A 25197-nucleotide genomic window follows, 5' to 3' on the forward strand; every position below is an offset into this window, starting at 1 on the left:
TTTCCGCTTAACTGATTTTTAAGTATGCTGTTGTGATTGGTGTTTCTTCTAATGTCACATTTCTGACTCTCTCTGCTGCCTTCCTCAGATGTGGGTTTGCACTGCCTTGGCCACACCCTTTTCTGCGCTCTGTGCTTCCAGAGAAAAGTAACCATTCCATATTGAGTGCCTTGATGAGTTGGTTCCTGCCCTCAGAGAGCGGATGCAATGAACAATGCCCCATCTTTTGAATAGCCTCCGAGTTAAGTCCTCACACCCAGCTCAAAAGTCTAGTGGAGATGCCCACACTCTAACTCTAGCTCTGGGCCACAGTGATCTGTGTACCTTCAACCCCAAGTTCAGTTCACCGTTCCAGACCTTCTCACAGCACATCTGCCTTTCCAGTGAGTCCTGGGCCTGCTTCAATCCCCCAGGAATCTTTGACATCGCTGCCTTAAAATCAAATTAAATGTTTGGACCCAGTCTCCTCCAGTCCCCAAATCCCAGTGCTCAGGGCACAGGTGGAGGTGGATTGGCAAGGGCTGGCCACCCACCCACCACAGTCTCTAGTTCTACACGTTAGTTAGCTCTTCCTGTCTTCCAATCATCCGTAGACCGAAGAGCCAAATGGCTCTAATCTCTGAATTATGATAAAATTATGGGAAAGAGAAAGTTGAAGCCAATTTATATGTAAAATTTGCTAGAAAAACCCAACACTAAAAACCTTGAGTTCAGAGCCCAATTTGCGTTTTCTGCTAGACAACCATCGCCTCCCTGGATTTCTCAGACAAAACAATCTGCCACTGGGTGAGCACCTGTAAAGTCACAGCCAGAACTGCACCTGCTCTCTGTCCTGAAAGGGATCCATGAGTTTGACCCCAGGCTTTATTTTCTGTGCTTGGACAGAATTATTTTGAGAAAGGACAATTTCATCTGCTAAAGCAGAGTTTTAAACCTGCAAATGCCTAAGGTGGATTGACAGCAATGATATCTTCCCTAAATGGAAACTTAGTAGCTTAGGAAGCATTTTTCTTTTCAGGGAAACACATACTTTACACACATATACAAACACACATGCACGTGTAGCCGTTCTAATTCAGAAAGGTCCAGGCGCTAGAGCTGGGATTACAGACCTATTTGCTCAGGTTGGTGTGGCTGCCAATGCTTCTCTTAACATCTTCGTTCCACTTCTGCTTCTGATATGAAATCAGAGCATATTTATGTTCTTTACTCTTTGGAGGTTGCATAAAAATTTTACAATATTGTATCACAGAGATGGATTTGGATATAGCTTTGTTCACTTGGTAGGAAGAAAAGATGAAATTTAAAGATGACTCTTCCCGCAAGGAATTAGTGTGGACCTTGATTTTTAGTAATGCAATGGATCACATAGCCCCTTCATTCCAGCAGTCTAAACAGTTAGACAATTCTGAAGATCAACCACAGCAAATGTTAATCTTAATAAGTTGAATATTTTTATTTTTTCTTTACCTCTTCTTGCTTTTATGTCTATTATATTATTTCAAGCTGTGATCAGCTGCTTATAATTTGACCTTGTATTTGTTCATGTTATAGCCACTCAGGATCCTTAATGGAGTAAGATAATCTCACACAAAGTACTTAAGGGCTTGGCCTTTGGAGATTAATGTGCCTGAATTTGAACACTAGCTCCTCCCAGTTCTAGTTGCATGAACTTGTGTGAATCCTTAAACTCTCTACTCCTCTGTATTTTTGCATTAAAAATGGGAATAATAATATCTATCTCATAGGCTATAGATATAAAATAGCCACATTATAAGTAAATACTGTACATAGTGAGAGATCAATTAATCACAGATTTTTTAAAAATCATAATTCATTTAATTGTCAATTGGACTGAGCAGGGGTTTATGGACCGGTGGGCTATTTCCTTTATAGAAAGCACCCGTAATGTTTAATCGAAAATGCACTAGATGAGGTTACCTGCAGTGAATGATCATGGGGCCTTTGCTCTTGGTAGCTTGCTGTCGGACCATGTGTACGAACTGCAGGATACTTTCTGCAGCGTTTGCTGTGGGCACACCGTGATCAGGCCATGCAGTGTAGTTAAAATGCATCACATCCTGCATTTCATCAGCCTTTAGGGGAAAAAAGACACAAAGAAGCATTAATCTCACAGCCCACTGTTAGGACGGTCCAGGTCTCCACTGGCGACCACAAGTTAATGGTACAGTCACGTTCCACTCCTGCTCAATACACTTCCCTATCCAGCTCTTAGCTCTATATCTGGCGCAAAGGTGGTCCTGAAAAAAAAAATACTAATTGTATAAAGCTTCAAATAGTGGGATAGATAGGCTAATCTGTGCCTGTGTAGTTAAGGACAAGAGCTGAAGCAGATCAGGGTTTGCGTCCTGGCTCTGTCATTTCGAAGCTGCATCAGCTTTGGCCAATGAGTTAAACATGCAAAAGGTGCTGTTGGTGCCCTACTTAAACCCCCTTTGCCAGCCTGGGGCGTCTCTCTCCCAGGTGCTGGCAGCAGAGCAGCACGCTTCTCCTCATACTTGCCCTCCAGCGCAGGGAGCTGCCTGGCTGGGAACCCTAAGAGGCTGTGGTCTCCTGCTGAGGGCAGCCAGCCGCTAGCCGATCGGACTTCAGCTGAACCCACAGCTGTGCAGGGCCTCTTCCCTGTCTTGTTCTGCTTCCCTCGCTCCCTTATGAGTTGTACCCAAGAACACACTTTCAAAAAAATCACTTACATGCGAATCCCTGTCTTGGGCTTTGATACTTGGGGACCCGACTCACTGAGCTTCAGTTTTCTCGTATCTAAAAGTGGCCTAATGGTACCTATAACAAGGGTTGTTGTGCAGCTTGTGCAGATTGTGATCATGTTGCTGAAGGATGGTATGTGTTAGATATTATGATTACTACTCACTCAGTTCATGCCTAGTGTCAAGTACTAGAAGGTGACAAGTTGTGTGCTATGGTGATGATTTTTTTTGGGGGGGAGACAGAGTCTTGCTCTGTTGCCCCGGGTAGAGTGCAGCAGTGTTAGCATAGCTCACTGCAGCCTCAAACTCCTAGACTGAAGCCATCCTCCTGCCTCAGCCTCCCGAGTGGCTGGGACTACAGGTGTGCACTACAATGCCCAGTTAATTTTTCTGTTTTTTAATAGAGATGGGATCTTAAACTCCTGAGCTCAAATGATCCTCCCGCCTCGGCCTCCCAGAATGCTAGAATTACAGGTGTATGCCACGAGCCCTGTCCTCCTTTCCTGTTAAATGAGAAAACTCTTCTGGTTTTCATCTTATTTAGCCATTCCCAAATTTCTCTTACCCTGAAAATCTTTCCTCATTTATGTAATTTTACATTTTTATACTTGGAAAGTTTTTACATAGCAATGTGAAAGGAATCAAGAAGCGTATAAACAAAAAATGAAACAAATAGAAAAACATATTCATTAGCACAGCCCAGTGTTCTTTGGGCAATTTAGCCTTCATTGTAGGAGCTTAAAATTTAGATTCTGGATGCTTATGGCCAAAAGGGGGCACTGTGGCACCAGATGCTTGTAGCTACTGTGTAAATGCCTTACAAGCAAACATATTATTCAATGTTTTATTCTCATTTTTCAGCCCTTCCCATGGTTGTCATGGATAGGTCATCATTTAAGACCAAGGACAACAAGCATAGTATTGATCATACAATAATCTATGTGACTCTTTCCTGTCAAGGGAATAGGCATGGATGGGAACAGACCCTGTTTTATGTTCTGCATTTTTTTTTTCTCCTAGATACAAACCCAGGGAAAGACTTTTTCTGTTTGCCTAGCAATTTGCACTGGCTTTCTAACTGAAATAGCCACGAAAGAAAACAGAGTTCAAATGGCATTCAGATTGTCAAATATGTTCTCTGATGGAAAGTCTGTTGGTGCTTTACAAGGGCTTTATTATTTTTGAAATATTTTGTTTATTCACTGATTCATTCAATCTACAAAGATAAAATACTTGCTGCTGAAATACACAGTATACAGGGGGAGGCAGACATGAAGAGGGAGAACTGTAACCATCTGAAGTGTGCTGTGACAGCACAGGCTACGTGAGACTCCACTCCACAGGAGAAGAGGGCTAATGGCCTCTGAGTCCCGGGAAGGGACCACAAAGGAGGCAACGCGTGGGCTGAAACTCTGAGCAGAAGCGTGCTTGGGGAACAAGGAGGATATATGCATTTCAAAGGAATGGAGCCGCTTGAAACACAGTCTGGCACAGGCATACCTGGGATTTACCTAAATTCTCTTTGTAGTAAAAGTCACTGTTAACCACCAGTAGTTAAAAAGTGATTTATCTCTCATAAATATCACTGAATGGATAGTTATGAGTGCTTATGTTCTATGGCTATGGACAATCTTTGTTCCCATTGTCTATATTAAGGGTCAGTAAACCTTTCCTACAAAGGGCCAGATAGTAAATATGTTTGTTTGTTTATTTATTTATTTTAGAGACAGAGTCAGACTCCTTCGCCGAGGCTGGAGTGCAGTGGCACCATCATAGCTCACTGCAGTCTTGAACTCCTGGGCCCAAGCGATTCTCCCATGTCAGCCACCCAAGTAGGTAGGACTATAAGTGTGTGTCACCACACCTGGCTAACTTTTTAAATTTTTGTAGAGATGGGGTCTCACTATGTTGTCAGGGCTGGTCTTGAACTCCTGGCCTCAAGCGATTCTTCCGCCTTCGCCTCCCGGGGATTATAGGCATGAGCCACTGCACCAGGCTCAGATAATAAATATTTTATGTTTTTGTGGGTCATATAGTTTTGGTTGCCATTAACTCAAGCTTAATGTAACCCAAAAGCAGTCATGAACAATATGCAAACAAATGTGGGATGTGTTCTAATAAAATGTTATTTATGGACACTGAAATTTGAATTTCACGTAATTTACATATAACATTTCATATCAAATACTTAAAACTTTCTCAATCATTTAAAAATGTAAAAAGTATTCTTAGCGCATAGGTTTTACAAAACAAGCAGCGGGTCAATTTGGTCCACAAGCTGCAGTTTGCCACCTCCTGGTCTATACTAGCAGGAGGAGTTGTTTCTAAGCAGGGAAGAGCATCTCATTGAGGACTTTCCTATTAGATTTTGTCCTCCTTAGAGGGCATGTTCAAAGTAGAGAATACTAGTAGAAACTCTCTCCTGTATCCCATAGGCAGAAGGCAACAGGGTGACTTTGGTTGATGTTAGCACCTAAGTCTGGCACAGAAACATTCCGCATGTGCTCAAAGACTTGTCTTCTGAGAGGCAGCAGGCCTTGTGAGGAAAATGGACTTTTTTTTCACATTCTAACAATCAAAAATCAATAGCACTTCAAGAGAGACATGGAACCATGATGAATAAGGCCTAGAAGTACCTTCCAAATAATGAAAACCCAAACCAGAACAAAATAAGGAAAAATAAACCAAATGAAACCCAAACTACTAAATCAAGGTTTAAGTGTTTAATTTAAAACATAGTCAGGTGTGGTGGCGCATGCCTGTAGTCCCAGCGACTTTGGAGGCTGAGGCGGGAGGATCGCTTGAGCCCAGGAGTTCAAGGCTGCAGTGAGCTATGATTGTGCCACTGCACTCCAGCCTGGGTGACAGTGTAAGACCCCTGTTTCTAAAAAAAATAAATAAATAAATAAAAATTTAAAATTTAAAATTTTTTTAAAAAGTAAGTATGCCTTATATATCCTACTCATACGTGTTTAATATAAGTAATGAGAATACTTCCCTCCTCAGTCACTCCTGATAAATAATGAATACCTGTGTCTTCCATTACCCTGGGCTAATTTGAGATGGACCAGCGCAGACTTTTTATTGCATCTTGTAAGGCCCCTCAGGCCAACCATTGCATCCACACCATCTTTGAGGAAATGGGAAATGACTACCCTGAAAGCAGATTTTTTTTTCTCTTGAAGGGAGCAGCATTGCAAAGCCCGAAGTGCTCATTATTTTACACAGTGGTGGGTTGGTCTCCTGGCACTTGCCGGGTGGCAGTGGTAGAGGTGTCAGCATATGGACAGCACCTGTCGTCCTGCTTGGTGACTTACGTAGTTGATCCGGAAGTGCCTACAGGCCCAGTCGTCCTGCTCTTCCTCTGAGATCATCTCTACTGTGATGTCCCCGTAAGCTATCGGTTCCTCCGTGAATGGCCAGTAATGGTCACATTTCACCTGGAGTGAGGATAACACAGTCTTTTAAAACAAACAGGCTAGGGAAGAAATGAAGTCTGTGCTCACTTAGGGAACACAAAGTGAGTTGCTTCCGAAGGACTGTACAGGACTGTTGTGAAGATGGAAAATAAAGCAAGTACAATAGTTTCTGCTACGCATTAAGCACAGTATCTGCGGCAGTGGCGAGGTAGTTTTGCTAGGTAGGAACAGTCCCATTCAGTACGTACCCTCCTTTTCTCATTACATTGAGTGAGCATGACAATAATGTGAGACTTTTGCTGTAGGACCATCTTCCAGAAGTCATTCCTGGTTTCAGGCAGCGGGCCCTGGGTGGCAATGTACTCCTGGGGTGAGTTGTAGCCCTGAAAGATAAGTGACAAAGTTATCACCTAACCAGCCACTGTCAACACCAAATGCTGTTCCACACCAATGGGAAAAAACCAAAAATTTACTGGTGATAAAACTGGCAAAGGCTCACACACCCATGTAACATTTTCTCCTGTGTTCATCAAAGAGGCAATGAGAATAACTGGTTACATAGGTCTGTGTGATTTTAAGCATAATTCTCCAGAAGGCTATAAAAATCACATCCACACTTTTTTATGACAACAGCCACTATCTTCATAGATATTTAAAAGGCACAGGTGCTCGGGTGGAGCCCTTTGAGTTTGTTTGCTGAAACTGAAATTTAAACACAAGAAAGGCAATCCTTAGCATTTTTCCTTTTCCATTCTCTAGTCCTTTACAAAGAAATCGGAACATTACTGATCTGTGGGTTCCCTCCCTTCTTTATTCTGAAATGGAATAATGGAAACTGCTCTTTAGAGTTTGAGCTGGGTGGGGAAAGGCTCCCGTTTCAACTGTTTGACACATACGTACAGCCCTGAGAGTATCCCACTGGCTGGGCTAGCATTGGGATGCCTGTTTTTCTACTTACAGGAATGTAGTTGGCATTGATGTAGTCTGCACCTTCCTCTTCATTCATGGAGACTAATCTTACACGGCTAAAGTCATCTGTAAAGAATAAAGAGAAAAGAAATATTAAAGATCAGGATGGAAGGAAGAATGATCTTGCCCATCTCTATCCAATATCAAGTCACACCAGTCAATGGTAGAGTAGGTAGATAGTTTATTTTAGCCTGATATTTTAGCCATTCTTCAATCTCTTGTTTAAATAAGTGTATACATATCTTCCAACCACTATTTTCTCCCCACCAGCTCTCCCATTCTTGAAAGAACTGTCTCCAAGGAATTTGGGGGTTGTGCAGAATATTTACAGGAACTAAAATATCTGGGAGATTGTATGGAAAGCTATCGTATGTAGCCTGAATTCATGATTTCCATTTCACTTGGGGACACCCACAGAATTTGCTGCCTTTGGGAGACCTAGAGAAGAGAAGATGCATGGGGACTTAGGGTGACATTGAATGAGGGAATTAAATTCTGAACTGTGTACAGATGTGTAATATTATTGTGATAAGACTACCTAATTTCATCAAGAAACCATATCAAGGAAAGAGTTCTCTTTCTAGAGTTTTTTCAGCCTCCCACTTTTCCATTCTTGCCCAGCTCACCTAGAGTGTAGCAGAGAGGAAAGTTAAATGTATACTGGAATGCATTTTAATTGTCCTTTAAGTACCCTATATTACTTTTTTCCCCCTTCAAAGTTGCTTTTTATCACAAAATGCTAAGCAACAACCTAATTTGCCAGAAGTTAGAGAAGGCATTTTAATACATTGCACCTCTCTTTAGTGTCAATGAATTGACTAGATATATTTTATAAGAGCACAAATTATCTGATTCCTAATTTGGCTAAGGCTCTTTGATCTTCAAAGGGCCAAATGGTCAGCCTTTTCTCTTCAGATACAATTCATTTAAAAGCATACTAATTAAATCTTCCTCCATATAATAGGATCTAATGACATCAAACAGGAGTGAGATGAATGCAATCTCAGAGATGGCCTAGAGGTCCGGACCACAACTGTGTGTGGGCAGAGATTGGTGAAATTGACTGATCTACATTAACAGTCTTTCAACCTTTAAGAGACATGAGTAGGATCAGCAGTATTGACCATCTTACATGGTAGGATGTTTGTGTAACGGTTTTTACATCGATTCAGTGGGAGATCTGCAGCAAAGTGTGGAATATCCAGTCCAATCAATTTCAACTCCTGCAAAAGACAGAAAATGGATTTGAGATTTCTGTGCATAGTGTGGATTGGATTACTGATCACACAGACTTATTGTTCACATTGGATTATTCTTCATTCCCTGTATATAACAGAATCATAACATGCTCTTTACTATATAAAGTTGCAGTAGCTTCCTTTGATGTAGAGTGCATTTCTCCACCCCACTCTTGTTAACTTGCTCTGGCCAATGAACTTGGGGAGAACTCAAATCCAATCAGAAGCTTCGATGCACTTGCGTAGTTTGATTTGCCCTCTTTTGTCTGCCCTCTGCCAAGAGAAGGACATGCCCAGCGAGGTGCTACTCCCAGAATGAGGAGACACATAGGCAGACCTGACTCTTGCCTGCAGCCTAAAGCGAACTGCCCCAGAAGTCCCACAGACCTATGAGTGGAAAAAATAAATATTTTAGGCCACTGAGATTTGGGGATTGTTTCTTATATGGCATTATTACAGTAATAGCTGTAAAATACAACACATAAATACCTTGTATAGTGGTCAATTGGAGAAGTAAGAACTATTAATATGTGCATAACTCTCAGGGTATGGAAGATTTGAAAACAGAAATGCTTTTCAGATTTTTGGAGGAATAGAGTAACTTAAATTTATGCAATTTGTATAAATACTTCCTATTCTATGAAGGAATGTAGGTCTTTTTTGCTTGTAGGCAACGAGCTTTAGAGAAAGACAGAAAAGAGAGAGTGAGGAGCAATGAGAAGGGAGCAATCTCCATGTAACAAAACATAGAATTAGCAGGCACTAAACATTTGATAATGAATCTTCAAAAACAAAGATGAATCAGTAGTAGTTGGGAAAATCCTTCAGTGAGAACAAGAACATACAAATATCTGCCTGCATGTATCAGTACTCTTATAAATCCCATTATCAGAAGGTGCACAGATAGGAAATTTTTATATAAACAAACAAGCATTGGACTTCAAGAAATTTATGTTATGGGAAAAGGGGGTTTCTAAGCTTCTATGCTATGTATCTCATAGGAAACAGGGGGGCTGTAGTCAGGTCACCTGTATTCCTGGAGGCATCATTCACATTGTGGTTTACTTGAATGAAGACCAGTGGAGTTGTGCAGTGCACAACCAGTGCAACAGATCTAGTTATATTCTTATACAAATTTTAGAGAAATATCAATAAACAGCATTTATAATCATCTATAAATTATCTATGTAGTGTGCATCTATACCCTATATCTATGTATCTATACTAACTTCCTATACGGTATCCATCTTTCTGTAAGACTATTAAGTGAGGCAGCAGAGAAATCACCTGCTATACATTTTATTTACGCTTATAGAATGGTATTATTGAGCACAAGTTTTCCTCTTCATAATTCCTCCCAATTATTACTTCAAGGAATCATAGGCTGGAGGAATACTCTGGGAGAAGAATTTTGGAGAGTCTTTAAACACTTCTGAAAGGAGTTGAAGACATTTCATGATGTTCTGAGACATTGAATAGGGATCTCTTTTTCATGCCCTTTGTGTCTTGACTCAAGTGCTCTTTGCAAAGCACATGCTTTAGTAAATAGTTCTTGGGTCCTTCTGCTGCTTTCAAATAGAGGGTCCTTGGTGGCAACTTCCCTTGTGCTTAATGGCATCGGGCTGCACGCCTGCAGTCAACACGCATGAGCTGACTTAAATTGCCCAGATTTCTCTCTTTCTTTGATTCCTCATCATTTTTGGCTTTTCAAGACCACATAATCTTAAGCTCTTTGGCCTGAGTTGAAGTCAGTCTTGTAGACAAGCTATGTGAAGTATGATCCTCACCTCATTACAATTAGAATTTTTTCCATCTCATACAAAACTCTTGCTTGACAAATGGATTTAGACAGAAGCTTGTCAGTGTTGCTTTACAACCAAATGCTCCATTTTAAAGGGTTTTCGAAGGTTGACTATACAGTTCTTGTAAGAAACAAAACTTATTTTTAGCAAATTTCAACTAAATCAATGTTAGATTAGTTCGTTTTGGCAGCTGTAAGCTTATTTAAATGATGTTTCCATTGTTTAAAATATTTTGGAAATCTATCTCATTTAGAAAGTGTCTTTATAGATAATTTGCCAAAATATCTCACCTATTTTTGTGTACTGCTTATAAACTTTATGGTCTTGGAAAGGTAGTTCAACTTCTGTTAACATCAGTTTAATCATTTGTAAGATAAGGCTAATAATTTCCCCATTCCTCACGGGTTTATAGTGACTATCAAATGGAATAACGCAATTAATACTAATGCAGCACTACTGATAATGAATGATTGTGAAATGCTTTGCTATGAATCTTTGTTTTGCTTTGCCTGACTCCATATATTCTTCCTCCTTTGCCATTTGTGCTAAGAGACCAACAACTCTCCCCACAATTCCCCTCTGGGGACAGACTGATAAGCCACAGGAAAAGGTCTCAGATACAAAAGACACTGTGGAAACAGATTGAGGCTGAGAGTGGGAGCACATATGGAAGCTGACTAACTGATAGAACTTTAATTGTGTGTTGCCTGCCTGCTGTAAATGCCCTAAGTTGATAAAAGAGGTTTAATTGGCTGAACACTGTAAATGGAAATTGCCAAAGTTGGATTGCGGCAAAGCAGGAACTGCATGTAAACACAAAATGCTCTGCAGTCTTTGTAATGTAGCCTGTCACAAAGTGGAAAATCAAATACCAAGTTTCCAGTTCAGTAGCTTTGCAGTTATTTTCTTTCCAACCATATGGAAATTCCATTGGCTTAAATCTCCATGAAGGCAAAGTATGGGGTGATGGCCTGAAACCAACATAAATCATTTCTGAATTTTCTTTTGTCAGTTTTGTTTCTAATTTATCATCTTTCTTCCCTAGGGTACATAGTCATCTGTAGGGCATTGAATGGTGGTTCCTAAAAATATATGTCCCCATCCTAACTCCCAGAACCTGTGAATGTGAACTTATTTTGAAAAAGTCTTTGCAGGTATCATTCAGTTAAGGATCATGAGATGAGATCACCCTGGAGAGGAGGAAGAGGCTGTACAAAGTTGGAGGCAGAGATTAGAGTTATGCAGCTGCAAGCCAAGGAACTCCGGCGCTATCATTCTCCCCTCGAGCCTTCGGAGGGAGTGTGGCCCTGCTGACACCTTGATTGTAGACTTCTGGCCTCTACAACTGTGAGAATAAATTTCTGTGGTTTTAAGCCAACAAGATTGTGGTAATTTGTTATGGCAGCTCTAGGAATGAACACAGTTGCCCAAGCCCAATAGCAGCCTATGTTTTGTTGGCTGTGTTTGAAGCATACAAGTCTCAAAAAGCAAAGCACAAACATATGCATTCTATTAGTCTGTTTGGGTTACCACACCAAAATGCCATAGAGTGGTGGTTTAAATAGCAGACATTTATTTTTCACAGCTCTGGAGGCTGGGAAATCCAAGATCAAGGTGCCAACGAAGTAGATTTCATTCTCAGGCTTCTTGTCTTGGCTTCTAGGCAGCTACCGTCTCACTGTGTGCTCACATGGCCTCTTCTATGTGTGTGTTCTGGGAAAGAGATAGAGAGCTCCCCGGTGCCTCCTCTTACATAGGCATCAATCCCACCATAAGGGCCCCACCCTCATAACCTCATCTAACACTAATTACCTTCCAAAGGCCCCATCTCTAAATACTATCTCATTGGGGGTTAGAGCTTCAACATATAAATTTTGAGAGACACAAAAATTTAGCTCGTAGCTTGCACTATTATCTTCTGAGTAGAAAATGAACTGCATTCTGGTCTTAGAATTTGTAACAACATTGCAGGTGGTAGTTGGATTTTGGTGTTTGCCTTGGGAGACGTTGGACATTAGAGTCAGATGAGTTAAATTCCTATTCGTCCATAGGTGTGGAAAAAGTGAGAAGAAACAATGTGCCCAGTGGTGTTAACAGAAGAGGTTCGATCTGTAGCAAGTAAAAGCTCCTACCAGATACCAAAGTACCAAATGTCACCTCTTGTGAACTGCATGGCAAGTAACATAGTTCTTTTACCTTTGCAGCCACATTTCTGAACAAAGATGGTGAGGTCCTTCACTATCATCCTGATTAAACACAAGCACAAAAATTAATGGCAGAATGAGCACTATGTCTCCTGGGCTCTCACATTTCAGCTCTAAAGTCTAGTTCTTCCAAACCTTTCTCATATTAGACATGAGAAATGAGGAACTGATTTTAATCCCTGGGTCCCAAATCTCCTTAAGAAAAGATGTATGCTTTCATCAGAAGGCTCATCAATCTTTCCAGCAGATTCAAAATCAGATGCAGAGTAAAAAAATGTATTCAGGAAACACAAATTAGCAACTCATATAGCTTCATGTATGACTTATAGCTGTATTCATAATATATGTAAATCTAGACATTAGTCTGAATTTGCATAATGCTTGTAAATGCAATTTCTCAGTGTGAGTGTGATCTTTTAATGTCAGTATCAAAATGTATACAAGTACTAAGCATTAATATAAACAGAACAAATAAGTGGACTTAGCTAGACCCAGCTGATTCAGCCATTTTAGTACACTCTTGGGTTTCCATTAAAGCTGGAAACATTTTTTTTTCCTTAAGCTTCAATTAACTATTAACATATTTTAAGAAAATTTTAGGGCTTCCATGTGAAAGTTCTGACATACATGCTGAAATTAGGCATGAGAGCATAATGCTTCTTTGAAAGTCAATAAGGAAACCTGACATTGAACTTGAGAATGTGGGGGGCAGGGTGGGGCTGGGGTTGGCACTACCTGGAGGCTGTCCAGTGAGGAAGGAAGTGAGTCAGACCAGCGGTCCACTACTTGAGCAAATGTTAGTCCAAAACATACAGTCTAAGCCTGTGACTTAAAACAGACTCCTAGGGAGTCAGTTGTTTTTATTTTCTCACTGGAACAAGTATACAATGTCAGGACTTGGCACCAAATAAATTTCATATATGACCAATAGTGTTCTAAGAGTAAAGATGTAGGGGAAAAAAGCCTCATAATAAATACAAACATTAAACGCTACTTTAAATCATGGTGTGATGGGTCATTTTATGTATCAACTAGGCACTATAGCCCAGTTACTTGGTCAAACACCAGTCTAGAGGCTGCTGAGGAGGTATTTTATTTTATTTTTTTTAAGAAGTGATTAACATGTAAATCGCCAGAGTGCGAGGAAAGCAAATTGCCCTACATAATGTGAGTGGTCCTCATCCAATCAGGTGAAAGCCTGAAGAGAAAAGACAGGTCCCCCTGCCATCAGACTCGGGACTGCAACCTCAGCTCTTCCCTGGGCCCACTGGCCCGCCCTGCAGATTTCAGACTTGGCAGCCCCACGATTGCATAAGCCTTGAAATAAATCTCTCTCTATACGTCCTATTGGGTCTATATCCATATCCTACTGCTTTCTCTGGAGAATCCTGACTGTCACACACAGGTTATGAAGCTTCGTTGTGTCCTCATCCCACATTTATCCAATATTTCTCCATGGAACATTAATGGCCTGGGACAACTCTTTGTTGGGCAGGACCGTCCCACTCACTGAAGGACATTTAACATCTCTGTTGCTCTCCCATTAAACATGATTAGTACCATCCTCCCAAGTCATTGTAACAACCCACACATTCCCAAACTCCCGATAGGAGACAGACTGGTACTTATCTAATTGAGAACCATTGATCTAGTTCAACCTGCCCATTTTACAGAGGAAGAAACTGAGGTGATGCGAAAACATGATTTTTTCAATATTAACTAGTGGCAAAACGGAAGTGAGAATCCAGATTTTTAGATTCCTACTTTATACATCCCTAACTCCCTTATAAATCATATGGAATCAGTCTAATGTATTCATTTATACAATGAATATTATATTATAAATTGAACATTTAGCATATAAAATCTACAACTCTGCTTTTTATATTTTTTGGCATCTAAGGCTAGTATTCTCATCACTTATTGTTCAGTTCTCCCAGCACCCTCTCTCTGTTGGGGAATAACACTGTCCTTCTCAGTGTAGCTAATCCAGCCTCCTGGTTACAGAAGCAAGAGCTTGTGTGATTCTGCCCTCCCTGGCTGTGGTTGGTTTGAAAGATCACCATGACCCGGGCTAGTCAATCAAAATCCTTCCCCGTTAATATTCAAACTACACACGAGAAAGGGAGTCAATAGTTCCCTTTGGAAACCGTGGAAACAAAAGCATGTGACATGCAAGGGTTGTTACTGGCTGTATTCTCCACTATGAAAAAGAGGTTGGTTTGCAGTGAAAGAAAGTGAGGCTAAGACAGAGAAAGAAGCAGAAATGAGAAATAAAAAGAGGGACCCTGCAGGCATCTGGCCCTGGGTTCCAGCCACTCCTGAGACTGAGCTGCTCCCCAACTCTCCTCGTGGTCTAGCTACTCAGCCCTTCCTTTCATTATACCAGACACCTTACGATCCTTTGAATAAGTCCCCTTGTCCTTTGGTCTAAACTATTCTGAATTATATTTTTGTCACTCACAACTTAAATAATCTTTTCTTTTACCAGAAAATGACTTAGGCAATTTTTTTTATAATGATGCAATTCAAAAACACAGGAATAGCTACACTCAGTTGGATGGCATAAACTGTGAGTTCCCAGTAGAGGTAATTGTTCTAGCTGTGCCACCAAGGGCATAAAACCTTGACAGAATTAAGAGAAGATGTGGTTTTAATAAGGTTGAAAAGTGTAGCTACATCATAATTTTTACCACCATTATCAGAATCATCTATTTTTTTTCAGCGTTCTGGCTTATGTTTCATTATAAAATAATCTCTTTTCATTTTTCTTGATATAATTTTCTGAAATGTCATCCTCATCATCGATCTCCATTGAATTTCTGGTTTTTGAGATATAGCATTTGGGGTAGCATCTATCATTTCCGGTGCACCTGCACGCACTGGGTAACTGAGCAGGCTCTGGGTTGAATTTCTCAGGACACAGGTGGTAGTTAAAGGTCTTTGTATCTGGTAATGTATAAGATTCTTCTCACCCTCCAGTTTCCTGTGAGTATAGATGCACCAGGACTATTGCTGCTTTTCGCAGACTAAAGCTGTCCTTGGCCGATGAGAGGAAAGAAGAAATGAATCAGAAAAATGAGAAGGAAGCAGCTGCCTTAACAGGAAACAGCACCTAAAATGCTTTTTCTAAAAAAACCTACAGAATTTAGAGAAGTCACTTTATCTTTCCCTTTTCCCTGAATCACTGACCACCGGAGCCATGCTGCAGAAACCTTGAGGGATATGAGGCCATCTGTGTTATGAGCTGTAAAATATGTGGGAAGGAAAAGTAAGGAACAGTTATGTTCCCCACACTGCCGAGATCCTAGACTTCCTCATTTCCAACTACTCCGATGCATGGTCTTAGAGAGAAAGAAATGTGTGTGATTGAGAAAAAAACTGGGTGTTAGCAGTTTTTCTCTTTTTCTGCACAAATCATGAATAACTTTCTTTCCCCATTTTTTTCCAAGGGAAGAAAATAAAACTGCATGAAGGAACATTAAGCAGAATGCCAGGAGTCCTAAAGCTCGAAGAAACCCCCCTGCCAGGCTGTTATGTGTCCAGGAAACATGGATCAGTTTCGTCCATCATCCACCCGCACTGTGGCCTAAGAAGGGTGAGAAACACACTAAAAATCCCCTGAAAGTGAAATTCTGTCTCAGGCCTCACGCCTCAGCTTGCCTTTTCCCCACTGTACCTGCAATTTCTCTGGTTTTCAGTGAAGACTTCTACGCCTATGCTCACCTCAGTACCTGCGTCTGCTCTCTCCTGCCCCACATTGTTCCATATGAGCCCTGGCTACTCATCAAGGCCTGACGCCCCTTGCTTTGAACCAGCAGATGCGGCCCCCAAGGCCAGCTACAGAACCTGTCCCACAACCACATCCCAAACACTGCCAGTGAGCAGGGAAATGGCCCCAACACAAACCCCCCAATTCCCAGGTCTTAACCCATTACAGAAGGTAGGAGATGCTTTCTCCAACTCACCTCAAATTGAAGAGAAAATTTATAGTCCGAGTCTTTGGCCATATCCTTAATGTAGGCATCAAAGTCATCCAGTTGAACGGGGCTTTGCCAAACACAAAGAAATGTAAGTTTTAGCAATCCTGTTGATAGGCATTACATATTGCTTAGCATCGTACTTCGCGATTTGCTTCTCCTTGTCAGAGGTTAGCACTCACTTTTAATTTTGGTTCGAGTTACCAGCCCCTACACATATATCAAACTTCCTTGAGATGGGAGAAATCTCTGGAATTTCACTTGGCCCTCACTCTAGCAGTGTAATATTATACACATGCACGCTCATATACACACACACATACGTGTTGTTTCCAGAAAACTCTGGCATATGGAAAAGAACAGAGGATTAGATTCCAAAGTTTGAGTTGTGGTTTTATTGACTATGTGTTCCTGGAGAATTACCCGACTCTTCAGAAATTCCACTTTCTCATCTGTAAAATACTGTAGTTATTCCTACTTCACAAGGTTGACATACAGTATGTAAAGAACCCTGTGAGTTCAAACAGCTTTACAAGTCTAAGGAATTGTGCTGCTGACTAGTCTCCCCAGAGTGGGGTTGGTGGGGAGACGTGCTTGTCCAGAAAGCTCCCACTGGAGAGAGCTGTATTTAGAGGCTGGGATCCCACTGGAGAGAGCCGTGTTTAGAGGCCAGCACATCTAGAAAAGCATCAAAATGGCTCCGAGATACAATCAAGCAACACATCCGAGCTTATGTTTCTGCATCTGTAGCAGAAGTTCTCACCTTTTTTTGGGGGGGGGCGGGGGTGAATAAGAACTAAGCTTTATTTCCTGTAATTTTCTGCTTATCCACTGCTTATCTCTTCTACAGCCCACCTACACCCCCTGCTCCCTGCAGCTGCTCTTTGCGTCTGTAGGGGGCCGGACTCTGCCGTCTAACCCATGCCTTTCCACCTTGGCAGGGGCCATAGACTTGACCCTTCCCTTAGTCTCCTGGCATGTTACTCAGCTTATATCATCTATCTGCGGGTGGTCTTATGTCCTATTAGCAAATACATAGTATTTAATAGATATTCATTTAAAGTTGTTGGTTAGCTAATCTGATAGGTTCACGCATGTAAAGATTTTAGGAGATTTTAATGGGCATCATACCTCCCAGGTAATACATTTAAACTCTAATGATTTTACTTTAACAGCTTGTTGAGCGGAGCATGGTGGCTCACACCTGTAATCCTAGCACTTTGGGAGGTGAAGGCAAGAGGATTGAGGCAAGGAGTTCAAGACCAGCCTGAGCAAGAGTGAGACTCCATCTCTACAAAAAACAGAAAAATTAGCCAGGCGTGGTAGTGCACAGCTGTAGTCCCAGCTACTCAGGAGGCTGAGACAGGAGGATTGCTGGAGCCCAGGAGTTTGAGGTTGCTGTGCGCTATGATGACGCCACTGCTTTCTAGTGCTAGTGAGAGAGCAAGACCCTGTCTCAAAAAACAAACAAATAAAAAACCACTGCACCCTCTGGCTGCAGTCTTTGAGCAGTGCATGGACCTTAGTGTTGTACTTAACAACTCTAGTTTTCATCTTGTTACAGGAAAATGGGAAGCAAATCAGGAAAATATGAGTTAGAAAAAGCAAAAGCAAGAAGCAGAGGGAAAAGAGAGATAAACGAAGGGCCAGGAAATAGAAGAATGAGAAGGAGGAGAATGAGAAGGAGGAGGGTGACAGGGAGGAGAGCAACAAAGCTGGGAGAGAAAGAGACCAGCAGGACAAGACCTAGAGGGAGAGGCGGAAGAAGTGGAGGACAGGAGTGACAGCATGAGGAAAACAGTGGCACTAGGAGAGGGGAGCTGGGGACATGGTGGCAGAGCATGTGGAATGGTGAAGAGAAGACAAACAGAAAAGTGAGGGGAAAGCCTTTCAAAAAATGGCTTCTAGATAGAGAAGGAGGGAGAATTCAATGACAAGAGGGAAGGAGGAAGCTGGTTTGATGTGAAGTTTTTTGGCTTATGGGTAGGTTCTACCATCACTAAACTCTACTAAACCTTTTTTCCCAGTCTTATTTCTCATCTTTGCCTGGGTCTTGGAAGGAGCAAGCACTGATAGAGTCTCTCCTTTCTGTCCTGACACTCTGCCTTCTCGGTGCTCTGGTCTATGCCTCTCTAGCTCACTTACCAACCCAATCAACAGTTTTGGGAAACAAAGTTTTTCTGTTTCTGTCAAATCATCCCTTCCAGGTGACAGGACCTGGCCTCTATTTAGTGTCCTCTTGCCTCCCCTACATCAGTTGGTATATGCATACTCATTTGAAATCGACTTTGGAAAAATTATTCTGTATTCACATGTGCCTTAAAATTATACATTGCTCAAAGATAACTAGAAATATTTTTTACATTAAGTTTTCTTTTGGATTTTATCATGGCTTACTCATGATTTTTTTCCATTAGTATGGATGTCATAGACCTGGCTGGATTCCCTAATTGCCTCCTTGGACTAATTTACCAGTGTTCTACCTTGGGCAAGTATCAAGAACAAACTCTATTAATAGGAATGTTCCACTCTTCATATGTAGAATTTTAACTATGAAAAGGTCTGAAGGTGATAATCTAATAGGCTTTTGAAATCAACTGATAGTTAATTTTTACCCAACAGAATCATAATTCTTCTGACTTAACAGTTCAGTAGATAAGTAAAGCCATAGGCTAGCTACAGTAATTATCTTTTCTATTTATTATAAAGGTTTCCCAAGACAACATTATCAAAGTATTTATTATAAGATCAAATAGAGTAAAAGCCTTTGCTTGCAATAAATACAGAATTTTGAAATACTAAAAGGGTTTTGGAAACCCTTTGATGTGGCTAAATATTAGATTTTCATATACTGTGTTTAGAATACCACACTTCCTCCTGCAAGACTTTTAGAATTCCTGACAGCCCATTCTTTCTCAGATTTCATATGGGAAGTATTATCCTTATTCCTGAAATGGGTTCTGTGATACATATGTATAAACACACCAACACACTGTCATAATATACATACATAATACATACATAATATACATCTGCCTCTTTCTTAAGCATCCCTTCTATTTGAAGAGAAGCAGTCTTTTTTGATTTGGAAAGTTAGGATCATTATGACAAACATCTTTTAAAACAACATAGTAAGAAAAACTTACTTTGTCAGTTTCCTCTTCTTTAAACCATTTTTACTCCTGAGAAAGAAAAAAAAAAAACCACAAATTTATCTGGGCAAAAAAAATTGATTAACATAATAATTAAACTAGAAGAACTTTAAATAATTGCATCAGGCACCTCAATTTTATTTAATTTTCATTAAACATACCTCAGGTTTGTTTAATCACTTTTCCTTAAATGAGAAGATAATGATAATAATTTCAGATTCGTTTTTTAAAACTCTATTAGATTGCAGGAACATACTTGCAGTTTATATTTCACACTTGCTAAAAACTGAGTTCTAGAAATATGATTTCTAGCTACTGGTGATTAACTTGCTAAGGAAGTTTGTAAATATATAGAAGTATCTATCTACTGCCTGAAAAATCCAGGTTCTACAGGCAGGAAGGAAGAATTGGGGAATAAAAGGGAAAATGATGAGAGGGAAGAATGTTGGTTTCTTAATTAAAGGCTAAAATAAAATTTTCTAACATTTTCTTTGGGGATGTAAATTTGTGCTATCTACATGTAGCTTATATAATTCTACTATGGCATCGTTCTTATTCAATTTTGAACTAGTTTTTAAGCTATCTAAAGAATTGGACCTATTACATGCTTGTTCTTAACTTATCTCTAGTCTGTAAGCTCACGCATAGGAAGTGCCAATGAGTGCTTCAGTTGATCACATTTCTTTAGGGGGTCTTTAGGGTAATGGTTTTCATCCAGCAAGTAAGATGATAACTCACCTAACTTAGCTAATGCTAAGAGGGTATCTGTTGAAGCACTTTGTTATTGTATTCTTATTGTCTCATGTAAATGATGAATATCGAAACATGATTGAGCACGTGAGTGACATGATACTACCCATTTTTATAAGTAATTTCCCAAGATCTTTACATATTCTGGATGAAAGCACCCACATTTTCAGAAAACAGTCTATATAGTAAACAACAGTTGTGATCTTAGAATTTTCATGTACGAAAATATTTATTTATATTCATTTATATTTAAAATTATGAATATATAATTGTACACTTCCACTCCTTGAAAGCTTTTAGCACAATGAAGCACTACATTTTCTATGCTCTTGGAACCCTTCACAGATGGAGTATTTCTCATGCTGTGTGACTGTTAGTGGCATAAGTGACAGTGCTAGACTATCACTAACCCCCAGGGGTGAGCACAGTTAATGAAACACATAGTGGGTGGGCAGTAAATGCTTATTTAATTGGATTGGAACAAAACATCTTTGCCATGTCACCTCACAATTTCAGTTATGATTCATTTAAGAATTCGGTACCGGACTTGGGCTTGTGAGACCCGGCTGGGAAAACGAGACTTGTGGACAGGACAGTAATGCAGGTCAGTACATGGAGGGAAACGTCCACAAAGGCAAGCCGTGTTGGTGGTTTTCAGGTAGCTTTTATTTCTTCCTGCTTCTAAGGGAAGACAATCCATTCAACAGTTCTTGTCTTATCTTTTTTCTCCCTCATCCTTTTTGTCTCCCATGCTTGGGATTTAGAGGGAATAAACATTCCAGTTTTCACTCCGGCTCTTTCTCATCCCCTCAGAAACATATTGTCATGGTGGACATAGCTGTTTCATATAGGCCTTTGGGAACCTAAAGAAATATCTATGGATCATTTTCTCTTCAGCTCCTGGGATGGGAATTTAGTCAGCTTTTGGAATTCCACGTTCACTGGGTGTAGTGAGAGCCAAATACTCCAGTACTTCAGGAAAGGAGAATGTCAGCAGAGACGGCTTGCAGATCTGACTAAGTCAGGATGCTGCCAACACAAAAAATGCTTTCCTATCCAAACAGGCTCTCAGGGAAACGAGGAAGAAACAAACGTATGTGAGGGGGCGACACTGAATAAATTCAGTGCTGAGATATTAAGCTGCTACTACTCAACAGCTGTGCAGAAACCTGATTCATGGCGGAGAGACACATTTTCTTTTTCTTTCCGTCTCATTCATTATTGAATGAACTTTCAATACCATGTAACATTCTACTGTGTGTTTTGCACAGCGTATTGTCACACACTGACTGCTGTTAAGTGTGTGTCTTCGTGGTTTGTGTACAACGTTCATTGTTCTGGTGGGATTCTGCTGACTCCAAGGAGTTCCTGTATCCTGAGAATATGGAACAGGACAGGAGTGAATTATCAGACTCCACAGCAACATGGACAACACTTTCCTACATTTTTAATTGCTGTGCTAATTCTAAGGAAAGGGGAAAATTCATTTAAGTTAAGGCTTTGCTAGCAATTTTCACTTCACATTACAGAAAGAGCTGGTGTGTGTGCATGTTACAGTGAACATTTTGGGTGACATTAGGGTATCACCTTTTCATTGCAAAAGACTTTCCAAATAACCAATAAATAATACCCATCAGATATACAGTATATATGCATACGGGATGATGTGCTTTTTAAAAGTTTTTTTTCTTTTTCACTTATATTAGGTAAGGCTCAAAATCCTAACGACTTCAAGAAGTTAGGATTCATTCTTCACAAGTTCTTCATGGCTGTGACAGTCTTGGAAAGCCAGCCACGCTGGATTCATTCCAAAGAAGAATATGAGGCAATGGCAAAGACATGGGATTTATTTAAAACAAAACAAAACAACTCTAATAGCCCTCCATTCAATATGTGCTGCTTTCTCTTTGACGAGCTAAACAGAAACATCCCCAAATCTTAGAAAGGTCTGTAAGGGTATATCATTTTTCAAATAGAACATGCAATAACCATGAGTAAAGCTAAGCATTTTAAGCACATGTTGCTTCATGCTTAAAATGCCAACCATTTAGGATTTAGAACAGGCAGATGAATACCTGAGAACAACATGAGAGTGGTTATGGCAGCAAAAAAAGAAAAAAAAAGAAAGAAAGTAATAACACCGAGTCTAGATAGAGCTAGGTCCAATAAGATGATTTCTTTCAGTAGGAAACATATTCTGAGAAATCCTTGCAGAACACAATCCTGACACTAACCTATGTGGGCTCTGGTGCTCCACACTCATTCTGCTACCACCCTGGGAAAAGATTCGAGCAACACTATGGGAGAGAGAAAGAGCCTCTTGATATCCACACAAACCACTAGCAGCATCAGGAGGGTTTTAGAAAATGAACAGGAACATATCTTTCCAAGAAATCAACAGTTTAGAGAGAAGTTGGGCAGTGTGTTAGGAAATGTGTGTGTATTGCTGGGGGTGGCTGTTATTTGTGGCTGTTGCTAACAGAGTGGGTGAAATATGAAGACAACACATCTGAAGGAGGATTAAAAATGACTATTTAGCAAATGAAAGCAGGAGAAAATATGCATGAGTTATTAGATGAGGCAAAGAGTAGGAAATGTGAGTGGGTGTGTGGGTACGAGCTGTGCTTGACTGAGCAGGGGCCAGGAATTTGACTTCTTTTGTATCTGACATTGCACAAGCCCAGGGCTGAGAACACAGTTTATACCCAGTATGTTTTCACTGGTTGAGACGTGTGAAATTGACTGAAAGTGACAGAAAGCATGGGGACCTATGCTTTGCCTTCTCTTCTCACCTGGAGAGAACCATTTACAGTCTCAGGACGATTCTTCTAAAGACCACTGAAGGGTCCCCCCGCCCCAATCTGGGCCTCGTACAATTTGATCAGTAGTATAAGTAGGAGACCTCGAAAGGGTTGCCGAAATTTGAAGCTATGTTCACCAGCAGGACCTGTTACTAAAGACATGCAAATAAGCACAGGCCTACCTGACAGAAGCTTAAAACTGAACTGTGGAAAATGAGAACGTCTGAGAGAATTAAGCAGGGAAAGGAATATAACATTATTATATGCATCTTTCTTTAATTTTAATTGAAATCTGAAGGGGATACTTTAAGGGCATTTGCTACAAGTATTTTATTGGTAGGTAAAATACTTGAGGAAGATTAGTAGATGTTGAGTTAAAAGTAGAAGGATATTTTGAAGGTCAAAAAGAGTTGACTGAGATGAAGCCCTGTACTGAAAACTGCAATAACAACAAACTTAGAATAATAGTGCATGTGTCCTTATCAGCCACTACATTCCTCTGACTTTCTTTTTTTGTTTTTCTGGAGACAGGGTCTTGCTCTGTTGCCCCTGCTAGAGTGCCATGACGTCATCATAGCTCACTGCAACCTCGTACTCCTGGGCTTAAGGGATCCTCCTGGCTCAGCCTCCCGAGTAGCTAGGACTACAGGCACATGTCACCAGGCTTGGCTAATTTTTTTCTATTTTTCGTAGGAACTGGGTGTCACTCTTGCTCAGACTGGTCTTGAACTGAGCTCAAGAGATCCTCCTGCTTCAGCCTCCAAGAGTGCTGGGATTACAGCGTGGGCCACCACCTGGCCAATTTCTTATACATCTTTGTGTACTTTGTTTCAAAAAAATTTCCTCTACTCTTTTTTTTTTAAAATATAAATTCTGGTATTAACAATCTCTATTATGAGGAAGTGATTTTTTATATTTCTTCCACTGCAACTTGAAATCCTAAATTCTGCCAGTTGTATTTCTTCTGTCCTCGGAGGAGCTGAAGAATATTTGATCAATTGTCTTTTTGGATAAATAACTCTCCAGAGATTGCTTTTCATCGTTTTTTCCCTCCAGTGGGCCATTTTTTCCAGTCCATGAGATATTTTTATTGCTTTCTTCTGAGTCCTTCTCAAGTTGTACACATTTCTGGATCTGTCTGTACATAATTTAGTACCTAAACACCATGTATTAATACTTAAGGACAATGAGTTTTGGTCAGTTCCCTGGGAAACTGCTACCTTGTTTCTCATAACTCAGGAAAAGAAAGTTCTTCTCCATTGTTTAGTCTCAGAATTCAAGGTTATTATTTTTATTATATATTTAAAAAAACCAAAAAAGATACTTTCCAAGATTTGACTATTGAAATGATTTAGAATTCGAGAAAATAAGAAACTATAGGAGACTGCTTTTTTACAGTGGAAAGAACAGATTTCAGAGAGACCTGAGTTTGGAACTGGATTTCCTATATAGTAGTATAGATATTAAGACAGTTAATCTCAAGTCTCTATCTCCACAAGTCTAAAATAAGACCAATAATACTCTTTGCAGGATTGTGGAGGAGAATTTAATAAGATAATTATACAAAGAGGCTTGTACATAGTCACCTGTTCAATATTCATTGAGTTAACATTTTTATAAAAACTCTGTATTATTATCAAATACAGAGTACTGTATAGACTCTGGGTTCTCAATATTGATGCATTTCTACCTTCTTGGAAATATAGCGCTCTCTAGTGGATGGAGATGGCAAGGAAAATGGAAAGTGTCATTTAAAAGACGAGAGGCCAATGGATTGACCCAATGAAGAAACAAATGACTAGTGATAAATGGAAGAAAACCTTGCCTAGAACATCATAAGAAGAAAATTTAATTGATAAAACATTATCGTTAGCATCTTAGTACCATTAACTGCTTCAATTCGCTTCAACACATGATTAACAATTTTAGATGCTGCCAAACATATAAAATAATCAAAAAGAAATTTTCCTTTTAGTTTATTTCTGGAAAGCTGACTTTTAAAGACTTTATGTTAAATAAACAGTAAAAAAAATCACTTACCAAGGATTAATATAAAATGCCAAAAGATAATCAGTCCAAAGACATGAGGGTAGCAGGGTTAAGAAAGCAAATATACTCCTACGCCTGTGAGCATTAATAGATAACAGATGTAAAGA

General features: G+C 40.1%; 1 protein-coding gene across 1 annotated transcript in view; it reads right to left on the bottom strand.

Annotated features, from left to right (window-relative positions):
- The window catches only part of PTPRO (protein tyrosine phosphatase receptor type O), a 246894-nt gene that overhangs the window by 7563 nt on the left and 214134 nt on the right, over positions 1-25197 (bottom strand). The window contains exons 17-24 of the mRNA XM_045554266.1: positions 25082-25165; positions 19485-19520; positions 16327-16408; positions 8247-8337; positions 7104-7180; positions 6394-6528; positions 6044-6166; positions 1942-2096 (exon numbers count right to left, since the gene is read on the bottom strand). Of these exons, the coding sequence (XP_045410222.1) occupies positions 1942-2096; positions 6044-6166; positions 6394-6528; positions 7104-7180; positions 8247-8337; positions 16327-16408; positions 19485-19520; positions 25082-25165 (783 nt within the window). The remainder of the gene's footprint in view (positions 1-1941; positions 2097-6043; positions 6167-6393; positions 6529-7103; positions 7181-8246; positions 8338-16326; positions 16409-19484; positions 19521-25081; positions 25166-25197) is intronic.

This window comes from Lemur catta, chromosome 6, assembly GCF_020740605.2.
Source record: "Lemur catta isolate mLemCat1 chromosome 6, mLemCat1.pri, whole genome shotgun sequence".
Taxonomy (NCBI): Eukaryota; Metazoa; Chordata; class Mammalia; order Primates; family Lemuridae; genus Lemur; species Lemur catta.